Source organism: Paramisgurnus dabryanus, chromosome 19, assembly GCF_030506205.2.
Source record: "Paramisgurnus dabryanus chromosome 19, PD_genome_1.1, whole genome shotgun sequence".
Taxonomy (NCBI): Eukaryota; Metazoa; Chordata; class Actinopteri; order Cypriniformes; family Cobitidae; genus Paramisgurnus; species Paramisgurnus dabryanus.
Window position 1 is genome coordinate 36,248,088 of NC_133355.1, and position 22,793 is coordinate 36,270,880.

At 40.0% G+C, this 22,793-nt stretch overlaps 1 protein-coding gene and 1 long non-coding RNA gene across 2 annotated transcripts in view; both read left to right on the forward strand.

Annotated features, from left to right (window-relative positions):
- The window catches only part of zfpm2b (zinc finger protein, FOG family member 2b), a 192,848-nt gene extending 175,987 nt beyond the window's left edge, over nt 1-16,861 (forward strand). Inside the window, exons 6-8 of the mRNA XM_065268174.2 lie at nt 10,378-10,584; nt 11,028-11,252; nt 11,534-16,861. Coding sequence (XP_065124246.2) covers nt 10,378-10,584; nt 11,028-11,252; nt 11,534-13,824 — 2,723 coding nt within the window. The 3' untranslated portion in view covers nt 13,825-16,861. The remainder of the gene's footprint in view (nt 1-10,377; nt 10,585-11,027; nt 11,253-11,533) is intronic.
- LOC135780050 (uncharacterized) overlaps nt 1-22,793 on the forward strand; it is a 494,904-nt gene that overhangs the window by 454,711 nt on the left and 17,400 nt on the right. The gene's annotated exons all lie outside the window — the stretch shown is intronic.

Genomic DNA, 22,793 nt, shown 5'->3' on the forward strand with positions numbered 1-22,793 from the left:
CAGTAGCTGTTAAATTAAACCATTTTGTTATACATGTCGTAGACAGATCTTGTAAATGTTTTAAATGTGCAGACATCATAACTTTATTTAATAATTCACATAATTTATGGCCTGTATATGCACATATATGCACCTCAATTTTGCATATATGCAGCATATATATTATCATATATGGGCATATATGCTGTATATGTGCAGCATATATGGGCATATATGCTGTATATGTGCAGCATATATGGGCATAGTAGCTGCATATAGGTTTCATATATGTGCATATATATTATTATATATGTGCATATATGCTGTATATGTGCTGCATATATGTGCATATTAGCTGCATATATGTTTCATATATGCGCATATATGCTGTATATATGCAGCATATATGTGCATATAAGCTGCATATAGGTTTCATATATGCACATATATCCACATATAGGTTCTTTCCATGTGGGATTGGTCGATTGGTGCAGTTCTTTTGAGTAAATGTGAATGCTGTCACCATAACTTTGGTGGGCACTTATCAAGAAAACCGAGACCACTGACATGGTGGGTCCCGGTCCACTTTTAAACGACCTCTGGTGCGGTTCAACTGATATGTAAACGCACATGGACCAGAAACAGCGCAATGAACCAAAAACAGCATATGATATCAGAAGACATTACCCTGGTTTTACAGCGGGATGAGCAGTGTAACAAAATGATCAGAGGGTAAACAAGGAACAAAGCTTAGGAATTAAAGCTCCCATAATGCACGCTGTTTCTGCTTATCTCATGTTAATCTTGAGTACCTATAGAGTAGTATTACATCCTTCAAATCTCCCAAGAGTCTTTAGTTTGATCAGATTTATAAAAGACAGATCAGATGTACTGATTCTTTTTCGTCTTGATTGACGCGTGTGCCTGCTTTTTTGTGGAAGTGCCCATAAAAGAAATATGATACGTAAGGTCTACCCATGGTACCTAAGGTGTATCCATGTTCGAAAAAAACTTTGGCGAAAGTGAACCCTGGTGAAGTGCATTTGGCACATTAATACTCTGTCACACGTCCAACTGCTTTTTTGACACTTTGCCTATGTTTAGCATGAAGAATTCAACTCTTAAACTGTGTTAATAAGTCAGAATGCATGAAATACCATTAACCCCTCTGCTAACATGATCTGTTAATAATACATCCATATAAAGACGCATAAAATGAGCATTTTCACTTCAGCATGTAGCATCGTTGCTGTGGATGATCAGACTTCTGTTGCATAAAATTCAATCCAGCCCAAAAGAACTAAATTACAAGTATGAATGCCCTAAATGTGTTGATTTTTGCAAGATAAGGGAGGAGCAAATTGTTTTGTGTGGTGATCATCAGCATGGCCATAGCCATTGTTAAAAACAAGATAGAATTTTGTTTTGAAGACAACAGTTGTATTCTGATGCTTCTGGATGTTTTGGAAGTTCTGAAAAAAAAAAATGAATCTTTGAAATACTTTTAGCCGTTATAGCATTATGACAGAGGAACTTCTTTTTGATTCTCACTAAATACAAAGTGAGACAGAGACAAAGTTTAATTGAGTTTTTCCTGAAACCAATCGAGAGTTTTGCTAGAAGGGAGTAAAGCAGAAGCACATAATCCTCTTCCCACTGAGGCGCTTGCTTGAGGGGTCTCGCTCTCTCCTTTCTCCCCAATCTCTCCCTCCTTCCATCCCTCCCACCCTCTTCCCCGTTTCATCCCATTACCTGGAAAAAAGAAGAGGGTCCCCAGTCATAATACTGAATATGCCAAAATAAAAGTAAAAATATTCGTTTGAGATTTGTTTTGTAAAGGGGCTGCAGGTGTTTACTCTATAGAGCCTGTCAGATACTGTAGGGTCAGAACATCTACAGTTTTAAGCATACCCAGTGGCCTAAACCATCTCACTGTGAGCTGAGTAAGATCTAGTGATTTGCATTACATGTCAATCAATGAACGAAATCCCCAGTGTAAGCCTCAGCAGTGTCCTGTTGTATTCAAAGTGAGCGCTAACAAGTGCAGATGGGATTTTAAGGGTATGGAATCATTTACACTATCGGTGAAAAAGGCTTGACATTTTTATTCATTAATTTTATTAATCTATCTTAAAACTCCATAAGTGGCGCTGTCCCGCTCACGGGACACCTAAGTTTACGTCAATATTTTCCATATAAATTTAATGTATATCACAACAAACTATATATTGTTGGAAAGGTCTAAGCCTCTAGAATACATATATCAACAGTGTTTTATAAAATAAATTATGTAGGGAGAGTAATTGATTCAATTTTAAAGAGAGTGCGCCTCAAAACATTTTTAAAGGACTTTTGTATAGTCACAGCGTGTAGAAATAACAAGGTCATATGAGACACATCCATCTTTTAACCGTATACATACTGGGGACTATATTCTCAGAAGGCGAAGCACTGCTACTTGGTCGGAGTGATAGCGCAACACTTGCGCAAACTCTCCACTCCTCAACACAGGGCTTCTCGGGTGCTGCGAGCAAATCACTTCGCCCAAGTAGCAGTGCTTTGCCTTCTGAGAATATAGTTCCCAGTATGTATACGGTTAAAAGATGGATGTGTCTCATATGACCTTGTTATTTGTCAGACAGAGTTACGGCATGCACAGGGATAAAAAAAGGTATGTATGTGGCCTTATCTAACTCTGAGGGATACGGTGAATAAGCTAAAGTCCCAAAAAGTTGGAGTGTTCCTTTAAAATGGCTTTGCTTAAATGCTTTGACACTTCTTTATTTACTTTCATTATTTAGCTTTATTCTTTTTACAATATATGAGCTTGACCTTATAGTAAACGAGAAAAAGTCCAACTGTGTCCAGCATTGGTCTGTTAATGCTGTACATCTCAGCATAAAGATTGCTGAGATAAAGCCCAGTGTTTGTGTTTAACATTTTTGGTCATAATTTATTATCCACGTAAGAAAAACAGGAATAATGGAAAATGAGTGGATATGTTTAAACTTTAGACTGCATGGAATATATTTATTTTATATATTTTTTTTATATTTATGTTTGCTTTTGCCACTATTAACATTTATCTTCATCTGGACGTTTACCTAAATATACACTTGTTTGTTATGTTTACATTAATGTTTACCTTTAATACGCCTTACGTATTCTTCTTTGCATACCTTAGAAGTGTCAAGCTGTGTACATCTCAGTTTAATGACAAGTCGTCAACCAGGCGACTGAAGTGGCAGTTTAGGCATCTATTAAGGAGCCATCAAGAAGCTTAATTACATATTCGTTTATGGAAATAAAGTGCAGCGTGTCACTGTGGTTGTGATGTAAATGCTTCACGTACAATGCAGATGCTGTCAAGAAAAGCTTCATTCAAAACTGGTCAAAAAACCAAGTCGAACCTCTAGGTACACGTCTTGCCTCATTTATTAAGATCACTGCAGTATGAAAATCAGCAAGGGGGAGGGAAAGCAAAAGAATGATGGGGGAGGATTCATCTCATGCTGAACTGATGTGCTTTTATCCATATACATATTCAGCAGCAGCTGTTATCGCTCACAAGGCTTTCTAATTACAACAACAAGACAAAAACTGCTTGGATACGGTCCAGACCCGCTAAATGATAAAATAAGCGTTCATTCTCTCGCGCTTTCTCCCTCTCTCTCTTAATCTCTGTGAAGCACCTTGGATTCTACTCACCCAAATACATGCCAATGAACAGGGAAAGTGCTATTCGCAGATGCAGGTGTCACATTTGATAAGAAACTTCTGTATTAAATATGCTGTGGCTAATGAGCAGCCGGGCGAGCCAGCGAGGGTGCGACCATGGGCATGATTGTTCTCGACCTGATAACATTCTGCAGAAGAAACAGCCAAATTCCATTGTTTAATAAACAGCACAGTGTCTGGTTTCCAGTGTTAAGTGGGAGGCATTGTTGTTCCCAGGGGGCTTCCATAAGGTGCACAGGCAAACAAATCATCCCATATTAAGCCACATTTGTTTTTTGTATTTCTTAAAGGTTCAGCTGTAGTTTGCGAGTAAATAGGGGAGAGCAGGGCACAAAGTAACTTTTAATATTTTTTTTGCACCTGCAACATACATGTCTGCTACAAATGCACTTTTAAAGTTTGTTTGTGGGACCTACCATTATCATACAATTACACAGAGAGTGACAGGAGTGCAAACATTACAACTTTTAATGAATAGTATTACATTGTTTTCATTTAATTATCATTGTATACCTCAGGCTTAATTGTAACACTATGTGACTCTGTCTAAAAATGTTTTCAATTCAAGTTACTAGGAGCTGCTGACATGTCTCAAAACAGTGTGATTAAAATAATATAGGGTTGGATTTGATGACTTACACACTCAACTCAGAAAATGAAAAATAAAAAAACATAAGATAAAAAATGTGATTACTCGGCCCTTTGTATCTAAAGTAGCCATGTTACAATTAACCCATTTTTACTTTGTGCTCCACTCTACCCTAGCTATAGAAGTCAGTGGTTGACCTACCCAAGGTCATTCTGACAGCATACGAAATCCATTGGCCTTGACAGAAAGAAAGAAAAAGTGTAGGTCTTGACCTGTCACTCATAAGGAGCTTAGTTCACCCAGCCAGTAAAATCTCATATTCTGCCAGCATTGGCTTTACCCGGACCAGTAAGCCAGCTGTCAGGAAGACGATTCATTTCTTAAAGCTCACATTAAGAAATTGGAAAACTGACGGTTAGTTTTTTGGCAGACCTGTCAAGCTGCCGCTGCTTCTTAGTTTGAACCTAAAAGGCAGGGGTGTGGGGTGCAGTACAGAAAATAAACACGGACTTCACAGCCTCATGAATATACGAAGAGCCACATAACTTCACACACCGCTGCTCCAGCCAGATGACTGGCTGTGCCTCACAGGAAGCGATGAGATGCCCCTCCGGTGTGTTTGATGTAGCGCAGGCCTGTAGATCACAGGGCCAGGTGTGTGGGGCAGATGGTGGAGAGGTGATACCTGGGGCGGTGAAACACAGCCTGGTCAGGAACACAGAAGCGCTTTGAGGGTGGCCCTCAAACAACAACTGTATGAACAACTGTATGAACAAAGCTGTATGACTGATGCACTCTGGGACTGCTGCGAGGCAGAGATGTGATTTATGAAACGGAGTAGTAACAGTGAACTTCTTGCTGTCTCACACACAAACAAGCTGCTGCGTTTGCAAAATCTCAGTCGCTCATTGTCTGTATGCATACTAAAATTTACCATGTTACTTACAGTTTCCTCCCAAATACATATTTTATGTATTATAGTTTATACATGAGTACCATATTATTTTACAGAAACTTTTGCCATTTTGTTTTAGTTATTTTTAAGATCTATTGAAAGAAGTAACAAAAACGTTATAATTAGTTGTTGGTTTATGTTTGCCAATGCATTATTTTGAAGGAGAATGCATAAACATTGAACTATAACTGTTTGGATGAAAGAGTTATGCAGCATTACGAGACTATTAAATTTAAGAATTAAACTGAGCATCATCTGTCATGATTCTGCCCTCTTGTCCTTGTTTTAGTATTAGTCATGAGGCAGGATCATGACAGGCCCATGTTTTGTGTGAAAGCACTGGCCTTGTTTATTTAAGCCATGTGCTTTCTGTCTCGTCTCCTGACCCCGCCCCCTTGTTTCCTCATTAATTATCCCATTATTGTTTGATTCATGTCACCTGTTCCCCTTTGATTTGCTTCCTTATTTAATACCCTTGTGTTCGCTGTCCTGTGCATGTTCGTTTTGTATCCAGTATTGTTACCTTGCCTTGCCTGTGAATACTTTGTTTAGTCTAGTCAAGTTTGCCATTGTATAGTTAGTGTTTGGTCCAGTCCAGTCCAGTCTAGTCTTGTTCTTTGTTTAGTGTTTCAAGTCTTAGTATATTTTTCCTGTTTATGTTGTTTTGCCCCCTCCTGGGTTTTGTTTTTCTTGTTTTGTTTAAATAAAGGTTCAAGAGTTTATTCATTTGTCTGCGATTGGGTTCAGCCATACCAAGTCATCACATTATCACAGTGACAATCAAGATACTATTGATAATCCCGAAAGTTGAGTATAAATGTGCTGAGATCGCCACCTTGTGGCAAAAGCATAATAGTGACAATATTCTAGAATTGACAGATGGTAAGCTTAATTACCACACAGCACTGGTTTTCAGAAACTCATCGCGAGGCCCAAATATCTGCTTGGATTTGTTGGTTTTAAATATGAAGGATGTTCTTTATTTCTACTTTATGTAGAACGTGTGCTGTGCCAAAATAATAACTGGCCAGTAGAGTTGCTCTGTGTTATACTACCAAAACTAAGAATCGTGTGAACAGAAATTAGAGAATACATCATGAATACTCATGCTTTGAGTGTTACAAAAGTTTTCTCTTATTTAAATCATTTCCAATATGATTACTTTTTTATTTTATTTTTAGAAATGTTGTTTTAACTTCATGCTGAATGTTAAAAAAAAAGTTCATTCTTCATGTCAATTCAATTCAATTTTATTTATATAGCCCTTTTTACAATTCTTTAATTGTTTCAAAGCAGCTTTACTTTAATAGATGCAGGAGAAAACACAGAAATATCAATGGAAAACATAAGCAGCAAAATACAGCGGCTAAGATTAAACGATACTAGCGAGCGTAGTAATAATGTAACGTATAAAAGAGGGTGCTCGTAACATGTAAGCGTATATGAGATTACACTTCACGTTCAGGTAAACACATGAACCCACCTTCAAAGTTTGTATTTAAAATAGGGAGGTAGTATAAAAGATAATCAAAACAGTGCCGTCAAAAAAGTGACGTCCTTTAGGGATGGAACCAATCGCTCGCTCATTCCTCCATCAGCCAATGACTTCATGGAAAATATTGATAGACAAAACATGTAGCCAATTATATAACTAATTCAACGATCTCTGTGTGACTTTTTTTGTGTGTTTTTTTTTTTGCAAAACACATGAACATGCGACAGCGGGAGAAGCATTTACCTGAGACGAGCAGAAAGGAAGGAGTGCGGTCCATATAGTAACATCATGTCATAAGTAAGGGATAATCCACAGCTAGCCATGCATTAAAGGGTTTTAATGCACGACGTGGATGCGAAGAACCACCGGACGCGTAGCGGAGGGTGGTTGTCTCTGCAAAGTGCATTAAAACCCTTTAATGCATGGCTAGCCGTGGATTATCCCGCTTATACCTTGGTTATTTGCCAAGTTAAAGCTGTAATTAATGTTTACAGTATAATTTTTTAACAGACAGGTAAAAATGACGGTAATTTTCTTAACTTAAGGCTCGCACTCCATCCGCTTTAAATAAAGTAGTGCTGAAATAAAACCTGCACACTTTAAAGAGAGACGCAGTTATGTCTCGCTCGCTCACTCGCTCTCTCTGCAAGTGTAACTGTGTTACTATGGTTACCAATGTTTATAGTAGCAGATTAATTTCTAACTGTAATCAAACTGACTGGAACTACCTGTGCATTAAACGGTTTTAATGCACACCTTCCAGCCAATTAGAATCGAGTATTTAAACAGGCCATGGTATAATACTACTAACGTTATCACTCTGAATATAAACAAATAGGATGGCCTTTAGTACTCACTATTAAGCTAGCATATCGATACTAGTAAAGTTTAAAATATATTTTGTTTGATTCCGTAACAAACGAGCTAGTTATATTTATAAGACAAAGCTAAAAACAGGTTGCATTGATACACGTTTTTTTCATTACCATCAGTTACACTGTGATGAAGGTGAATTTTGTGGAAGATTCATAACATATACGGTGGTTTGCATGGAAGAGTTTCCGTGATGAAAGCATTGTTGACTCTGATGAGGAAGACAATACCGCTACTGCATCGTCGACTCAGGGAAAAGCCACGCGATATTTACTCTCGTCTGATTTCTTCGTTTATTCCTTTTTTGCCTTGTTTGCCTCGAGTTTTATACTCTCTTTTTAAGAGTACTTACATTTTACTTATGTACTGGTATATAAAGACAGTTTAAACAAATTTATAAAAAAGTTTTTTAGATAATTCCTGCCTATCCTGCCTTTAAGTAGCCACGTAGATCCCTTTGGGGGCGGGGGAAAAAACAAAAGCCGCTTATCCACACAGACAATGACACCCCCTGCTGCACGCTAGAATCTCCGGAAAAACAAGCTGATTTCAACCGCAAAATGTACGCTTTTAAATATACAAAAACTGCTATCTCAAACATAGAGAGGCCTCTTCGTGATCTCAACTAACAGATTCTGCAAAAAACAAACTTTCTCATTATCTCGAAAGTTGTGCTGCCGACTTGTGTCACTGGTTTCCGTGACAGGTCACATGTTCTTGACATGTCAAGGCAGCTAACAGATGGACGGGTAAGCCGATCTGTCTGTTTCCTAACCTAGGCCCTGGATGTCAGACCCACTAAACGTTATATACCGAGAGTGGTCTGCTCTACAAGCCATTACAATCCATCAAAGGTCACGTTCTCTTTCTTCACCCTGTCAGAGAACGTCAAACATCTTTCAAAGGTACTGTTGAACTCTCCAATTAATGCACGTCCTAATTCTACCATTCAGTGTTGGTGTATCATGCACCTTCTAGTATCTCTTGTTGCAGACTTTTGTAAATAGTTATATTTAAAACTTTAATCCCCTCAATGGATGATGACGTTCAGACTGTAAGCCTGTCATTTAGTGAGATAAATGTTATCTCAGTCACAAAGCTCCCCGCTTCTTTCTTTTTTTTGTTCCGTGGACTCCAGTGGAATGTTTCATCCACAGCCCTTCAGTTTGATAATAACATACTTTTATCCGAGATGTCCGTTCTCTTTAGCAATAGAAAAAATATACAGCGTTGTTTGCAGTACTGTCTCTAAATTGTTTGTTGCAGCTTCAAAGCATTACGCACATAATGTATGTGGGTAGGATAGTGCTGCATGTGGTTTCAAAGAGTGTGCAGTTATTAAGTTTGTATTTGCAGATTTTTAAAAGTATTTAGTATTAAAGGAGACGCTTACCAATGCTATTTCTGAAAACAAGCCTTTGAAGACTTGCAGTGATACCAGCATAATGGAAGAAAAGTGATTGACAGTACTGTTAAATAAAAAAAAAGACTGATTATGATTCATTGTTTTATTTATTGTTTTATTAACTTCATACAACTTCAGTAAAATAAAAATTTATACCTGACCCTGTTAGGAAAAATAATACTATGGAAGTGAATGGGCCTCATGATTGGTTTGATTTCAAACATTCCTCAAAATATTTTCCTTTGTGGTCATTAAAACAAAGAAATTTATACAGGTTTGTAACAACATGAGAGTGAGTAAATGATGACAGACTTTTCATTTTTGGGTGAACTATCACTTTAAAATTGACTGACTATTATCATATTAAAGATTAAAATGTAAAATCAAACTTTGGAAAAAAGACTGTATTTGGTTACATGTGTTTTTCCAACACTAAAGTTCTTGAAATGCATTTTATATGGAAGTGTTCCTGTAGCTCAACTGGTAGAGCTACAATGAAAATTACAATGCAAAGGTCATGGGTTTGATTCCAGGATGTAAATAGATGTAAAATAGTATATGTTTTGCAGAGTTTTGCTGATCTACATTGCGTTAATAACATGCTAATTAATTTACAAAGATTTCACAGATGTTTTGCACCATTCATGATAAAGATTGTTTGAGGCAGTTTCCCGGACAGGGATTATACTAGTCCTAGACTAAAATAAATGTAAGAGCTGCCCAAACTGAAAACAACTTGCACTGACATATCTTAAAATACATCAGTTCCCTTTTTGCCTTAAAATGCACACAAGTAAAAGTTAAACGTAGTTATATTTCCTAGTTAAACTAAGGCATAAGCTAAGCCCTGTCCAGGAAACCACCCCTTAATGTTAAAGGTTCTCTAAGCGAATTGACGCGTTTTAGACCATAAAACATTTTTTGTTACATACCGGAAACATCTCCTCACTATCTGCTTGCTGCCTGTCCGCTGATCAAACTGTAAAAAAACGCGATCTCTGTAGACAGCACAGGCTTCACAAACGGCAATATCAACATAGTGGTCAAACCTAGCAGCACAAAACAAAACAAAGTATTCCAGCCAATAAACGACAAAAAAGGATTTGGGGGTGGGGCGCGTTCATGAAAGCACGGAAGGGAGGGGAAGGGGGTGGAGTTAGCTACGCTCCGTCTGTTTGAAAACAGTTCAAACGTCAACCATAACTAACGTCTCTCAGATTCGCTTAGAGAGCCTTTAAGTAAATGTTATCATATTAATAAACAAAAACAATGTTTTTAAACAACAAAAATAACAACTTGCTTTAAACTAACTTTTACCTAAAGCTTCACTTGATTTCTTGCAGGAGAACATGTATGGTGCTCTACAACAAAAAACATTACAGAGGGAGATGAACTTACTGCTTATGTGGTGGATTTGCACTCTCATCTTCAAACACCAGCCCAATCTCCCTGTGGTCAAGGGATGTATCCGGCCCGACAGCTGGACTCCATGCAACTTCTTCCTCAGCAAGCAGCCATGGAATCCATACTGCAAGGTGCTATCATAAACAGTGAGTGCTGCATTATCACACAGTGGATAAGCTAATTAATGTGCTTGGTTAAAAATCTCTGATGTGCATGCGGGCCATGGATATGGAAATGACCAAGGGTCGAGGATGACCTTCAGTTTTCTGAAGGAATTAGATATTTACCTTCGTCCATTCTCTTATCACAGTTCACGAGAGTTCGAGGCGAAACACAATATGTTTGCTTTGACGGGCTCTGAAGTCTAGGGTTATTTGGTTCATGCACCCCAGCATTCAGCTAGGACTGATATGCCTTTGAGTTTAGGTTCATGAATTTTTATTTTAGATTATTATTTTAGGTTTAACTGTATAGTGCAGATTAGGAAAATCCCCTTATTTTGTACAAGTTTATGCATTTCAACTTTTCACAAGCTTCAAAACTCACTATACTGGTATGAATACACTTGTGTCCTTTTCTGTCTTTGCAGAAGACATCTTTCCCTGCAAGGCTTGTGGCATCTGGTTTAGAAGTGAAAGGAACCTCCAAGCACATCTTATGTATTACTGCAGTGGGCGGCTAAGGGACCCCGAGATGGCCACAGAGAAAAGCGCCAATATCAGCCATCAAATGCTCCGCAGTTGCACATACCCACAATGCAATATGAGCTTTGCAGGCTCCCATGCCCTGGAAATGCATGTATCCAAACATAATAGTGAGTAAGATCAAGAAGACTTTTTCCCAAGTAATTATCTCACCTATTAAGACTAAAGCTAGTTGACATTTCATGTTTTAAGTCTGTAACTGCAAATGTTATGTGTAACTTATGTCTTGAGATAAATATGAACTCCCATCAGCTGCATAGGTACAGTACCATCACTTGGTGTGGCAGAGTGATGTATCTTGGCTCTAACTCAGGAGGCACTTTCAATGATCTGAGTGATAACAAAGCTGAGTGGTATTAAGCCTTCTTTTTGTTTTCTATTATCTTTAAAGGTTTCAAGTCAGATGAGAACTCCACTGGAGGCCAATTGAAATGCACAATTTGTGACTACACTGCTGAAACACTTATGGTACTCCAGCACCACATCCTTACCCATCTGTCCCACACTGGCCTGAAATGTGGTCACTGCCACTTCACGTTCCAAACCCCTAAAGAAATTACCAAACACCAGGAATTACATGGCCATGGCAGTACAGGCAACACACCCACCAAAAAAGACAAAGCTGATAAATCTCATAGTATCCATAAAGGCAGCCCTCAACAAGGTAGAGCTAATGCAGACATGAAAGACCTTGAGGAAAGTGCTGACAGCGGTCCATTAACTGAGCCAGAAACCATAGAAAGTGTCCAGACATCCTTTAAGAGTGAGGGCAACTCAGAAAACAAGGCCAGTGTTTCATTTTCAAGAGTGAAGTCAGAGCCTTCAAGTCCCCGTTTGGCCTCTTCACCAATTCAACACCACCTGCCTCCTGCCTTTCCCATACCTCATTTCATGCCACATGTCCCGTTTTCAAACGATATTACTGTGGGCCCCCAGGCATCTCAGATTTTGGCAAAAATGTCAGAGTTGGTCCATCGCAGGTTACGTCACCGAGTGAACACTTACCCACCAGTAATGTACAGCACACTTGTGCCTAAAGGGGCAACTTGTTTTGAATGCAATATCTCATTCAATAACCTTGATAATTATTTGGTACACAAGAAGCATTACTGCAACAGTCGCTGGGAACACACACCCAAGCTGCATGATTTTCCTGGACTTCTGGATAAACCAGCAGGTGCTGTGAGTCCTAAACTTGGAGCTAGTTTGGCTGTTTTGCTAAATGCTGGCCACCCCTCTGAGGTTAAAGGTTGTGAGTCCGTCCCTTTCAATCCCACTGGAGGTGGAAAAGTTACAGATGAGCTCTTAGCGCAGATTAAGAAATCTTCAACCTCCCCTGGTGCACCGGAGAAGCTGAATGGCACACAGTTGGATTTACAAAGCCCAAACATGCCACCCACAGAAAATGATAAAGACCCCAAACAGACAACATGTGAAGCCTGCAAGATAACCTTTAGTCGACATGAGACCTTCATGGTGCATAAGCAGTATTATTGTGCCACCCGCCATGATCCTAACGTGAAGCGTGCTAACAATAAAGGACCAGCCAATCAGAAGATGGTTCGTGCACGTAAAAGAAGAAAGGCACATGAACTGGCAACTCCTGAACAAGAACAGATGCATCCTATGGGTGTGCCATCGCTTCTTGGAATCACCACTCTCGGAGCTCCATACATGACAAAAGGCACAGTGGAGAGTTTCAGAGACCAACAGAGATACACCATGATGCAAGGTCTAGTACCCAAATATCCAGAGGCCTCACTGACGATAACAAAATCAGCTCTTGTCTCAAAATGCCCTAAAACATGTAAGGAGGAATGTGATGTACCTATAGATTTGAGTAAAAAATGCATACCACAGTTTGGTAATACTCCACTTTCACCCAAAGGACTCTTGGATTATCATGAGTGTGCTGTGTGCAAGATAAGCTTTAACAAAGTTGAAGACTATCTTAAGCACAAACAAAACTTCTGCCCAGGGACCACTTTGCAAAATTCGACCATTGATAACAAAATCTGTGCAAACATCAAAATGGAAAGCCTGCGTAATACTAGAAACCTCTCAGAGAATGTTGCCTTTGAGATCCCAGCCTTACATGCAAAAACTGAGCATTTAAATGCAGGGGCATCATCTGACAGTGAAGACCACCTCAACCCAATAAAAGATGACCCAAAAAGCCTGTTTCAGCCTTCGAGCACTAAGAAAATGAGACCAGATGAACAAATCTGGCCTTACTATAAAAACAAACCCACAGATTATGCGACAGTGATGCTTGTCACACAGAGCAAACAAAGACAAAGTCCTAATGAAGGCAGTGAGGGGGAGAAAGATCAGCCGATGCCTCACGGTAGCCATCTGAGCACAGATGAGAACCAGGGCAAGATGTCATTCTTAAATGAACTTAATGACAAGTCAGGAGACACTGACAATAAGCACAGTTCTCTTGCACCAGACATTCACACAGACAGACCCATCAGCCATAAGGAAAGAACCACTTTGATGCAATCTCCACAAACCGAGGAGGACTCGACAAGCTTCAAGAAAGTATTGACTGAGTCCAATGCGGCCACTAGTAATGTAAAGTACTGCCGCCCATGTGACATCCAATTTAACAATCTATCAAACTTTATAACACACAAGAAGTTTTATTGCTCATCACACACAGCAGAACACGTGAAATAGTTCTGAAGGCATTCCACATCTGTGCCAAATGTTAGGAGCTCTCGATTTTAGCTATAGCACAAAACTAGATGTGTGCCCCCAAATACAAGGCGGTCACTTAAAGATACTCTCTCTCTCAGAAAGTGGGCGCTCTCAAAATGTTTGGTGTGCTCAAATTGTGTCTGGTGCTAAGAGTTCAAGAGAATAGCCTTATGAATTTAAAAATAGACAAGATTTGTTAATGACACATTGCATTTGGTTTAAATGTGAAAACCATACCAGAAGCAACCGGTTTGAAATAGTATTCCTAAATAAAGGATATTTATTACTTACGGTCTAAACAGTTGGCTTTTAATTAAGGGTGTCACGATTCGTATGAAAAAAATGGAATCGTCGATGCTGCCACGCCCCCATGTCAAGTGAAATTAGGTCACAACCTCGATCTTCGTATGAAAAAAATGGAATCGTCGATGCTGCCACGCCCCCATGTCAAGTGTGGTTGGCTAGCCAAGCCGAAAAAAAACACGTGTTGACTGTTGCAAGTCAACCTCCTCTAACTTTGCTAGCTACAGCCAGTTGAACGATAGCATGGCTATCATTGTAGAAACATTGTAGCTTTAAGTTATGAAAACAGCATTTAAACATGACTTATTAGGGTCTCACAATCTCGTTTGATGGTAATAAAAGCACGTTTTCTGTTGTTCATCTGACAGGAAGTTTTTATTTTATCAGGTATGTGTGTGTACCATATTTTTCCACTGGCAGTAAGACTTACATGGCAGGGCATCTCCAGGTTCCAGGTCAGATATTATATTTCATAAAAGTCTAGTCTAAACATGGCATAGCATTTTTTGTGCTAAAAAAAAAATCGTTAATAAAATCGAACCGTGACCTTAGTATCGGAAAATGTAATCGAATCGAGGATTTTGAGAACCATGACAACCCTGTTTTTAATTAACAATATTTTTAAGTCCCCTGTAAAGTCAACCTTGAAAATGTATTGCTGAAACACTCCACAAAGACTATAAACTATGTAGTACTGAATTGCAGAGTTAGATCGCTAGACAGTTGTTTACCATTTCTGTGTTCAGGATTATTTGGGCAGGGTTAAAATGGTGCCTTAATGATTCACTTGAGCCACTTTTTTCCGTCATTCAAATTTGGTTGGGTGGTTAATAATATCACATGTTTCTGTGGTGAGACAAACGCAGAACACATTTAATATCAGACTTTACAGGGACTTAAAAATATGTTTTGTGCAATTTAAAGTGCACTTTGAGAGCCATACAATCTTTCAATATTAGATAATAATTGATAGGTAGATTTTTGTTACCAGTAATCCAATTCCCCCATTCATAGTCAAAATTGTATTAATGTGGCATTATATAGTTGAATTATTAAAGATTGTTGACTCAGTGTTTATTGGTTGACAAGACCTCCAGATAGAGTTCACTCTTAACCAATGAGATTTTATGTATGAAGCAGGATTTTCATTGGTCCGTTGTGTCATCCTATTTTAAATAAAGCAATGGGACACACTTTGGGTGCACAAACACTCTGAGCAATAGCACATCCAAGACAAAGAGAGCAGATAGATTTGCGATCATATGTCACACAGTTCCGAGTATGGACAAAAAAAAATCAAAAGCAAACATATTTGAGAGCCCACATCCAGTTTTCACTTTGAAAAATGTGTGCTTGTTCTTTACATGGATGTGCTCTCGCATTACATTTGTCAACTCTTGACATTTGTAAGTATAATAACAGGATATCATCCTCCAACATTCAACTGTTTAAGGACACATAGTGAGCTCCTTTATCACAGTGCCCAACACAACCCCTTTTTTTAAACAGCCGGTTTATTTGAGTCTTCTGGCCATCCTTTGCAAAGACTGAACATGCCCACCGGTTCTCTTCAAAGTCTCCAACTATTCAATTATCAAATTTCACAATTAGTAGTTTTTCCCTTATAATCACTTACATACAACATTTATACAGTTCTGTGTTGGTTTACACAGCAGCAGGCGGACAATCAAATCAGCAGGTTTAATCTGTCATTTCATAATAGATGTTTTTTATATATTTGTTGGGTATTGTGTGTTAATACTTTGTGTGTTTAAGTATTTACTTATTTATTTATTTATTTATTAATAGTTCCAGCTCTAAGTGATGCAGATTTGTAATTAAAACAAGTTTACAAACGTTGTCTTTTATATGTCTTATTTAGAAAAACAGAAGGAAGCCACATAAATAGTAAAACAATGGTGAAAAATCTACTAAAAGTAATAATCTAGATGTTGGAGCAACCTTTGCTTTGTCAAATGTCTCAAAAAAATCCTCAAGTACTGGCAAGTTTTTTTTCTTCTTCTGAATAATCATCAATACATGTAAAGTCTAGTTTGTCCTTGATGTTTCTTTATGCTTCGGTATGATTTTTCTTGTTGAACAAAAGTCTTCTTAAAAAGGTGACCTGTATGTGTTTGTTGATTCCTGGTCTCTTTTTAAATATTTGGCGTCAAATGCCATACTTTTTAAAATATGAAACATTTAAAAGCAGTATTTCAAAAGGTAGCTTTTATACATGGACCACGGAAAATGTCTGTGATGCGTTTACAGAATTTTTACTGTAAGTTTAAGGTTTACATTTGGTAAGGATGAGACCTTGTAACATTTGCTAAACGGATCGTTGTCAAAAATGTGTTGCTATGCATGTATCTGTATGGAATGAAATTCCAGAAATGTTGGAATGTTATTTTATGTGGCATAAATATTAAAATTCATCTCAGGACAGCCTTGTGTAAAATATAATAATTTTAATAATAATAATTAATTACATTTATATAGCGCTTTTCTGCCGCACTCAAAGCGCTTTACATATGAATGGGGGAATCTCCTCAACCACCACCAATGTGCAGCATCCACCTGGATGATGCGACGGCAGCTATATTGCACCAGAACGCTCACCACACACCAGCTTATTAGTGGAGAGGAGACCAAGTGATATAGCCAATTAGTATGAGGGGATGATTAGTAGGCCAGTGGGCAAGTTTGGCCAGGATGCCGGGGCACACCCCTACTCTTTTTCTAAAGACATTCTGGGATTTTTAATGACCACAGAGAGTCAGGACCTCGGTTTAACATCTCATCCGAAGGACGGTGCTTTTTCACTATACTGGGGTGTTAGGACCACTGATCTATATAAATGACTGGATTGCGCATAGAACGCTTGACGTAACTGCGTGAGGTGAAGCCAGCGCAGAGTTCGAGCCGCCATCTTGGTATACCCAACCGGCAGAGAGCGTCATTGACTACCATTCAAAATCATGATCAAAATATACCCCCTTTACAGCGTATCAGTTACACAAGGTTAATTTTTAGGATATGTGTACGTTAATTATTTGATAATTCTGGTGTTATTATGTTGGCTTGAGAAAGCCAACATACTGTTGTTGCACTTAAACTTATTATTATTATTATTATTATTATTATTAGTGGTGCTTGCATTTATGCAAAGCATCACTATTACTATCTTGCATACTTATTAGTGGTGCTTGCATTTATGCAAGGCATCACTATTATTATTGCTCATACTTATTATTATTAGTGGTGCTTGCATTTATGCAAGGCATCACTATTATTATTGCTCATACTTATTATTATTATTATTAGTGGTGCTTGCATTTATGCAAAGCATCACTATTACTATTCCTCAGGGATATTATTATATTTTATTCTTACATCTGCACGTTTTTTCGGCACCTAACTCGTCCCGCACGGTTTGTCGTAGACCCATCAAAGATGGCTCAAATCGACCGGCTTATTGAGGAGAGGTGTGCTATGACTTTTATAAGCGATCGTGTGCAGGATTTCCGAAAGGGGGGCGAAAAACCACCCGAAAAATCCCATTGACTTAACATTGCGCCCAACTTTGACGAGTCATAGCTCCGCTCGAGGATTTTGTAGAAACATGTGGGTTACAACATTTGAAGAGGGTGGTAGAGTCTGTAAGAACATACATCACATTGGGGTGTAAGTTGTACCCCTGGGGTGTAAGAGGCGCCCAAAAGTGCCCCAATGAAAAGTCAATGGGGGAAAATCCCATAGACTTAACATTGCAAAAACTTTGACGGGTCATCGGTACGAGCGAGGATTTTGTAAAAACATGTGGGTTACATTATTTGAAGAGGGTGGTAGACTCTGTAAGAACATGGATCACAATGGGGTGTAAGTTGTACCCCTGGGGTGTAAGAGGCACCCGAATTTTCCCATTGACTTATAATGGGGCAGGAAACATGCCCATATAAGGGAATAAAAAAGTTCCAGATGGGATATCTTTGCTTTACAATGTCGTAAAGACAAGGGGGTGGGCTCATTTTACTCAGGCATCCAATCAGTCTCTCAGGATCCTTACAGACTTACTAAGCCACGCCCCTAGCAACCACTTTTGAGCACCCTAGCAACATAAAATACAAACAGTTATATCTCGGCATCAGAACATCGTAGAGACACGGGGGTTGGACCGTTTTACTTGTGACTAGGGGTGTAACAATTGGGCACATCATTGGCCACTCCCAAGCCACGCCCCTAGCAACCAAATACAGTACCCTAGCAACAGAGTAAACAAAGCCTTATATCTCCGCACCAGAACATCGTAGAGACACGGGGGTTGGACCGTTTGACTCGTGACTCGGAGTGTAATCATTATGGGATGCCAATTTTTTCCCTAGCAACCAAATACAGTACCCTAGCAACAGAGTAAACAAAGCCTTTTATCTCCGCATCAGAACATTGTAGAGACACGGGGGTTGGACCGTTTGACTCGTGACTCGGAGTGTAATCATTATGGGATGCCATTTTTTTCCCTAGCAACCAAATACAGTACCCTAGCAACAGAGTAAACAAAGCCTTATATCTCCGCACCAGAACATCGTAGAGACACGGGGGTTGGACCGTTTGACTAGTGACTCAGAGTGTAATCATTATGGGATGCCAATTTTTTCCCTAGCAACCAAATACAGTACCCTAGCAACCGAATAAACAAAGCCTTATATCTCCGCATCAGAACATCGTAGAGACACGGGGGTTGGACCGTTTGACTCGTGACTCGGAGTGTAATCATTATGGGATGCCAATTTTTTCCCTAGCAACCAAATACAGTACCCTAGCAACCGAATAAACAAAGCCTTATATCTCCGCATCAGAACATCGTAGAGACACGGGGGTTGGACCGTTTGACTCGTGACTCAGAGTGTAATCATTATGGGATGCCATTTTTTCCCTAGCAACCACATACAGTACCCTAGCAACAGAGTAAACAAAGCCTTATATCTCCGCACCAGAACATCGTAGAGACATGGGGGTTGGACCGTTTGACTGGTGACTCAGAGTGTAATCATTATGGGATGCAATTTTTTTTCCCTAGCAACCAAATACAGTACCCTAGCAACAGAGTAAACAAAGCCTTATATCTCCGCACCAGAACATCATAGAGACACGGGGGTTGGACCGTTTGACTAGTGACTCAGAGTGTAATCATTATGGGATGCCAATTTTTCCCTAGCAACCAAATACAGTACCCTAGCAACAGAATAAACAAAGCCTTATATCTCTGCATCAGAACATCGTAGAGACACGGGGGTTGGACCGTTTGACTCGTGACTCAGAGTGTAATCATTATGGGATGCCATTTTTTCCCTAGCAACCAAATACAGTACTCTAGCAACAGAGTAAACAAAGCCTTATATCTCCGCATCAGAACATCGTAGAGACACGGGGGTTGGACCATTTTACTTTTGAGTTGGAGTATAATCATATATTGTCCCGGGAATTTTGCCACGGCAAGCACCACTTCACATTTTCTTCAGGAAATGTACCTATCTAGTATCTTATTATTCTTATGTCTGCACACTTTTTCGGCGCGTAACTCGTCCCACACGGTTTGTCGTAGACCCATAAATTAGGGCTCAAATCGACCGGCTTATTGAGGAGAGGTGTGCTATGACTTTTATAAGCGATCGGGTGCAGGATTTCCGAAAGGGGGGCGAAAAACCACCCAAAAAATCCCATTGACTTAACATTGCGCCCAACTTTGACGAGTCATAGCTCCGCTCGAGGATTTTGTAGAAACATGTGGGTTACAACATTTGAAGAGGGTGGTAGGCTCTGTAAGAACATGGATCACAATGGGGTGTAAGTTGTACCCCTGGGGTGTAAGAGGTGCCCAAAAGTGCCCCAATGAAAAGTCAATGGGGCAAAATCCCATAGACTTACCATTGCAAAAATTTTGACGGGTCATAGGTCCGAGCCAGGATTTCATAGAAACATGTGGGTTACTAAATTTGAAGAGGGTGCTAGACTCTGTCAGGACGTCCCCCACAATGGGGTGTAAGGTTACCATAGCAACCATTTTGGGCACCCTAGCAACCTATACCATAGACTGCCATTATAAAATGCCCGGATGGATATCTTTGCACCACAGTGTCATAGAGACATGGGGGTGGGCTCATTTTACTCAGGCATCCAATCAGTCTCTCAGGATCCTTACAGACTTACTAAGCCACGCCCCTAGCAACCACTTTTGAGCACCCTAGCAACATAAAATACAAACAGTTATATCTCGGCATCAGAACATCGTAGAGACACGGGGGTTGGACCGTTTTACTTGTGACTAGGGGTGTAACAATTGGGCACATCATTGGCCACTCCCAAGCCACGCCCCTAGCAACCAAATTTGAGCACCCTAGCAACCGAATAAACAAAGCCTTATATCTCCGCATCAGAACATCGTAGAGACACGGGGTTTGGACCGTTTTACTTGTGACTCGGAGTGTAATCACTGGGCACATCATTGGCCACTCCCAAGCCACGCCCCTAGCAACCAAATACAGTACCCTAGCAACAGAGTAAACAAAGCCTTATATCTCCACATCAGAACATCGTAGAGACACGGGGGTTGGACCGTTTTACTTGTGACTCGGAGTGTAATCACTGGGCACATAATTGGCCACTCCCAAGCCACGCCCCTAGCAACCAAATACAGTACCCTAGCAACAGAGTAAACAAAGCCTTATATCTCCGCATCAGAACATCGTAGAGACACGGGGGTTGGACCGTTTTACTTGTGACTCGGAGTGTAATCACTGGGCACATCATTGGCCACTCCCAAGCCACGCCCCTAGCAACCAAATACAGTACCCTAGCAACAGAGTAAACAAAGCCTTATATCTCCGCATCAGAACATCGTAGAGACATGGGGTTTGGACCGTTTGACTCGTGACTCGGAGGGTAATCACTAGTGGATGCCATTTTTTTCCCTAGCAACCAAATACAGTACCCTAGCAACAGAGTAAACAAAGCCTTATATCTCCGCATCAGAACATCGTAGAGACACGGGGGTTGGACCGTTTGACTCATGACTCGGAGGGTAATCACTAGTGGATGCAATTTTTTTCCCTAGCAACCAAATACAGTACCCTAGCAACAGAGTAAACAAAGCCTTATATCTCCGCATCAGAACATCGTAGAGACATGGGGGTTGGACCGTTTGACTCGTGACTCGGAGGGTAATCACTAGTGGATGCCATTTTTTTCCCTAGCAACCAAATACAGTACCCTAGCAACAGAGTAAACAAAGCCTTATATCTCCGCATCAGAACATCGTAGAGACACGGGGTTTGGACCGTTTGACTCGTGACTCGGAGGGTAATCACTAGTGGATGCCATTTTTTTCCCTAGCAACCAAATACAGTACCCTAGCAACAGAGTAAACAAAGCCTTATATCTCCGCATCAGAACATCGTAGAGACACGGGGGTTGGACCGTTTGACTCATGACTCGGAGGGTAATCACTAGTGGATGCCATTTTTTCCCTAGCAACCAAATACAGTACCCTAGCAACAGAGTAAACAAACCCTTATATCTCCGCATCAGAACATCGTAGAGACACGGGGTTTGGGCCGTTTGACTCGTGACTCGGAGTGTAATCACTAGTGGATGCCAATTTTCTCCCTAGCAACCAAATACATTACCCTAGCAACAGAGTAAACAAAGCCTTTTATCTCCACATCAGAACATCGCAGAGACACAGGGGTTGGACCGTTTGACTCGTATCTCGGAGTGTAATCACTAGTGGATGCCAATTTTTTCCCTAGCAACCAAATGCAGTACCCTAGCTACAGAGTAAACAAAGCCTTATATCTCCGCATCAGAACATCGTAGAGACACGGGGGTTTGACCGTTTGACTCGTGACTCGGAGTGTAATCACTAGTGGATGCCAATTTTCTCCCTAGCAACCAAATACAGTACCCTAGCAACCGAATAAACAAAGCCTTATATCTTCGCATCAGAATGTCGTAGAGACATGTGGGTTGAATTGTTTTACTTTTGGCTTGGAGTATAATCATATATTGTCCCCCGAAATTTGCCACGGCAAGCACCACTTCACATTTTCTTCAGGAAATGTACCTATCTAGTTATTAGTGGTGCTTGCATTTATGCAAGGCATCACTATTATTATTGCTCATACTTATTATTATTATATCTTATTATTCTTATGTCTGCACACTTTTTCGGCGCGTAACTCGTCCCACACGGTTTGTCGTAGACACACGAAAGAGGGCTCAAATTGACCGGATTATTGAGGAGAGGTGTGCTATGACTTTTATAAGAGATCGGGTGCAGGATTTCCGAAAGGGGGGCGAAAAACCACCCGAAAAATCCCATTGACTTAACATTGGGCCGAACTTTGACGGGTCATAGCTCCGCTCGAGGATTTGGTAGAAACATGTGGGTTATAACATTTGAAGAGGGTGGTAGGCTCTGTAAGAACATACATCACATTGGGGTGTTAGTTGTACCCCTGGGGTGTAAGAGGCACCCGAAATTTCCCATTGACTTATAATGGGGCAGGAAACATGCCCATATAAGGGAATAAAAAAGTTCCAGATGGAATATCTTCGCTTTACAATGTCGTAGAGACATGGGGGTGGGC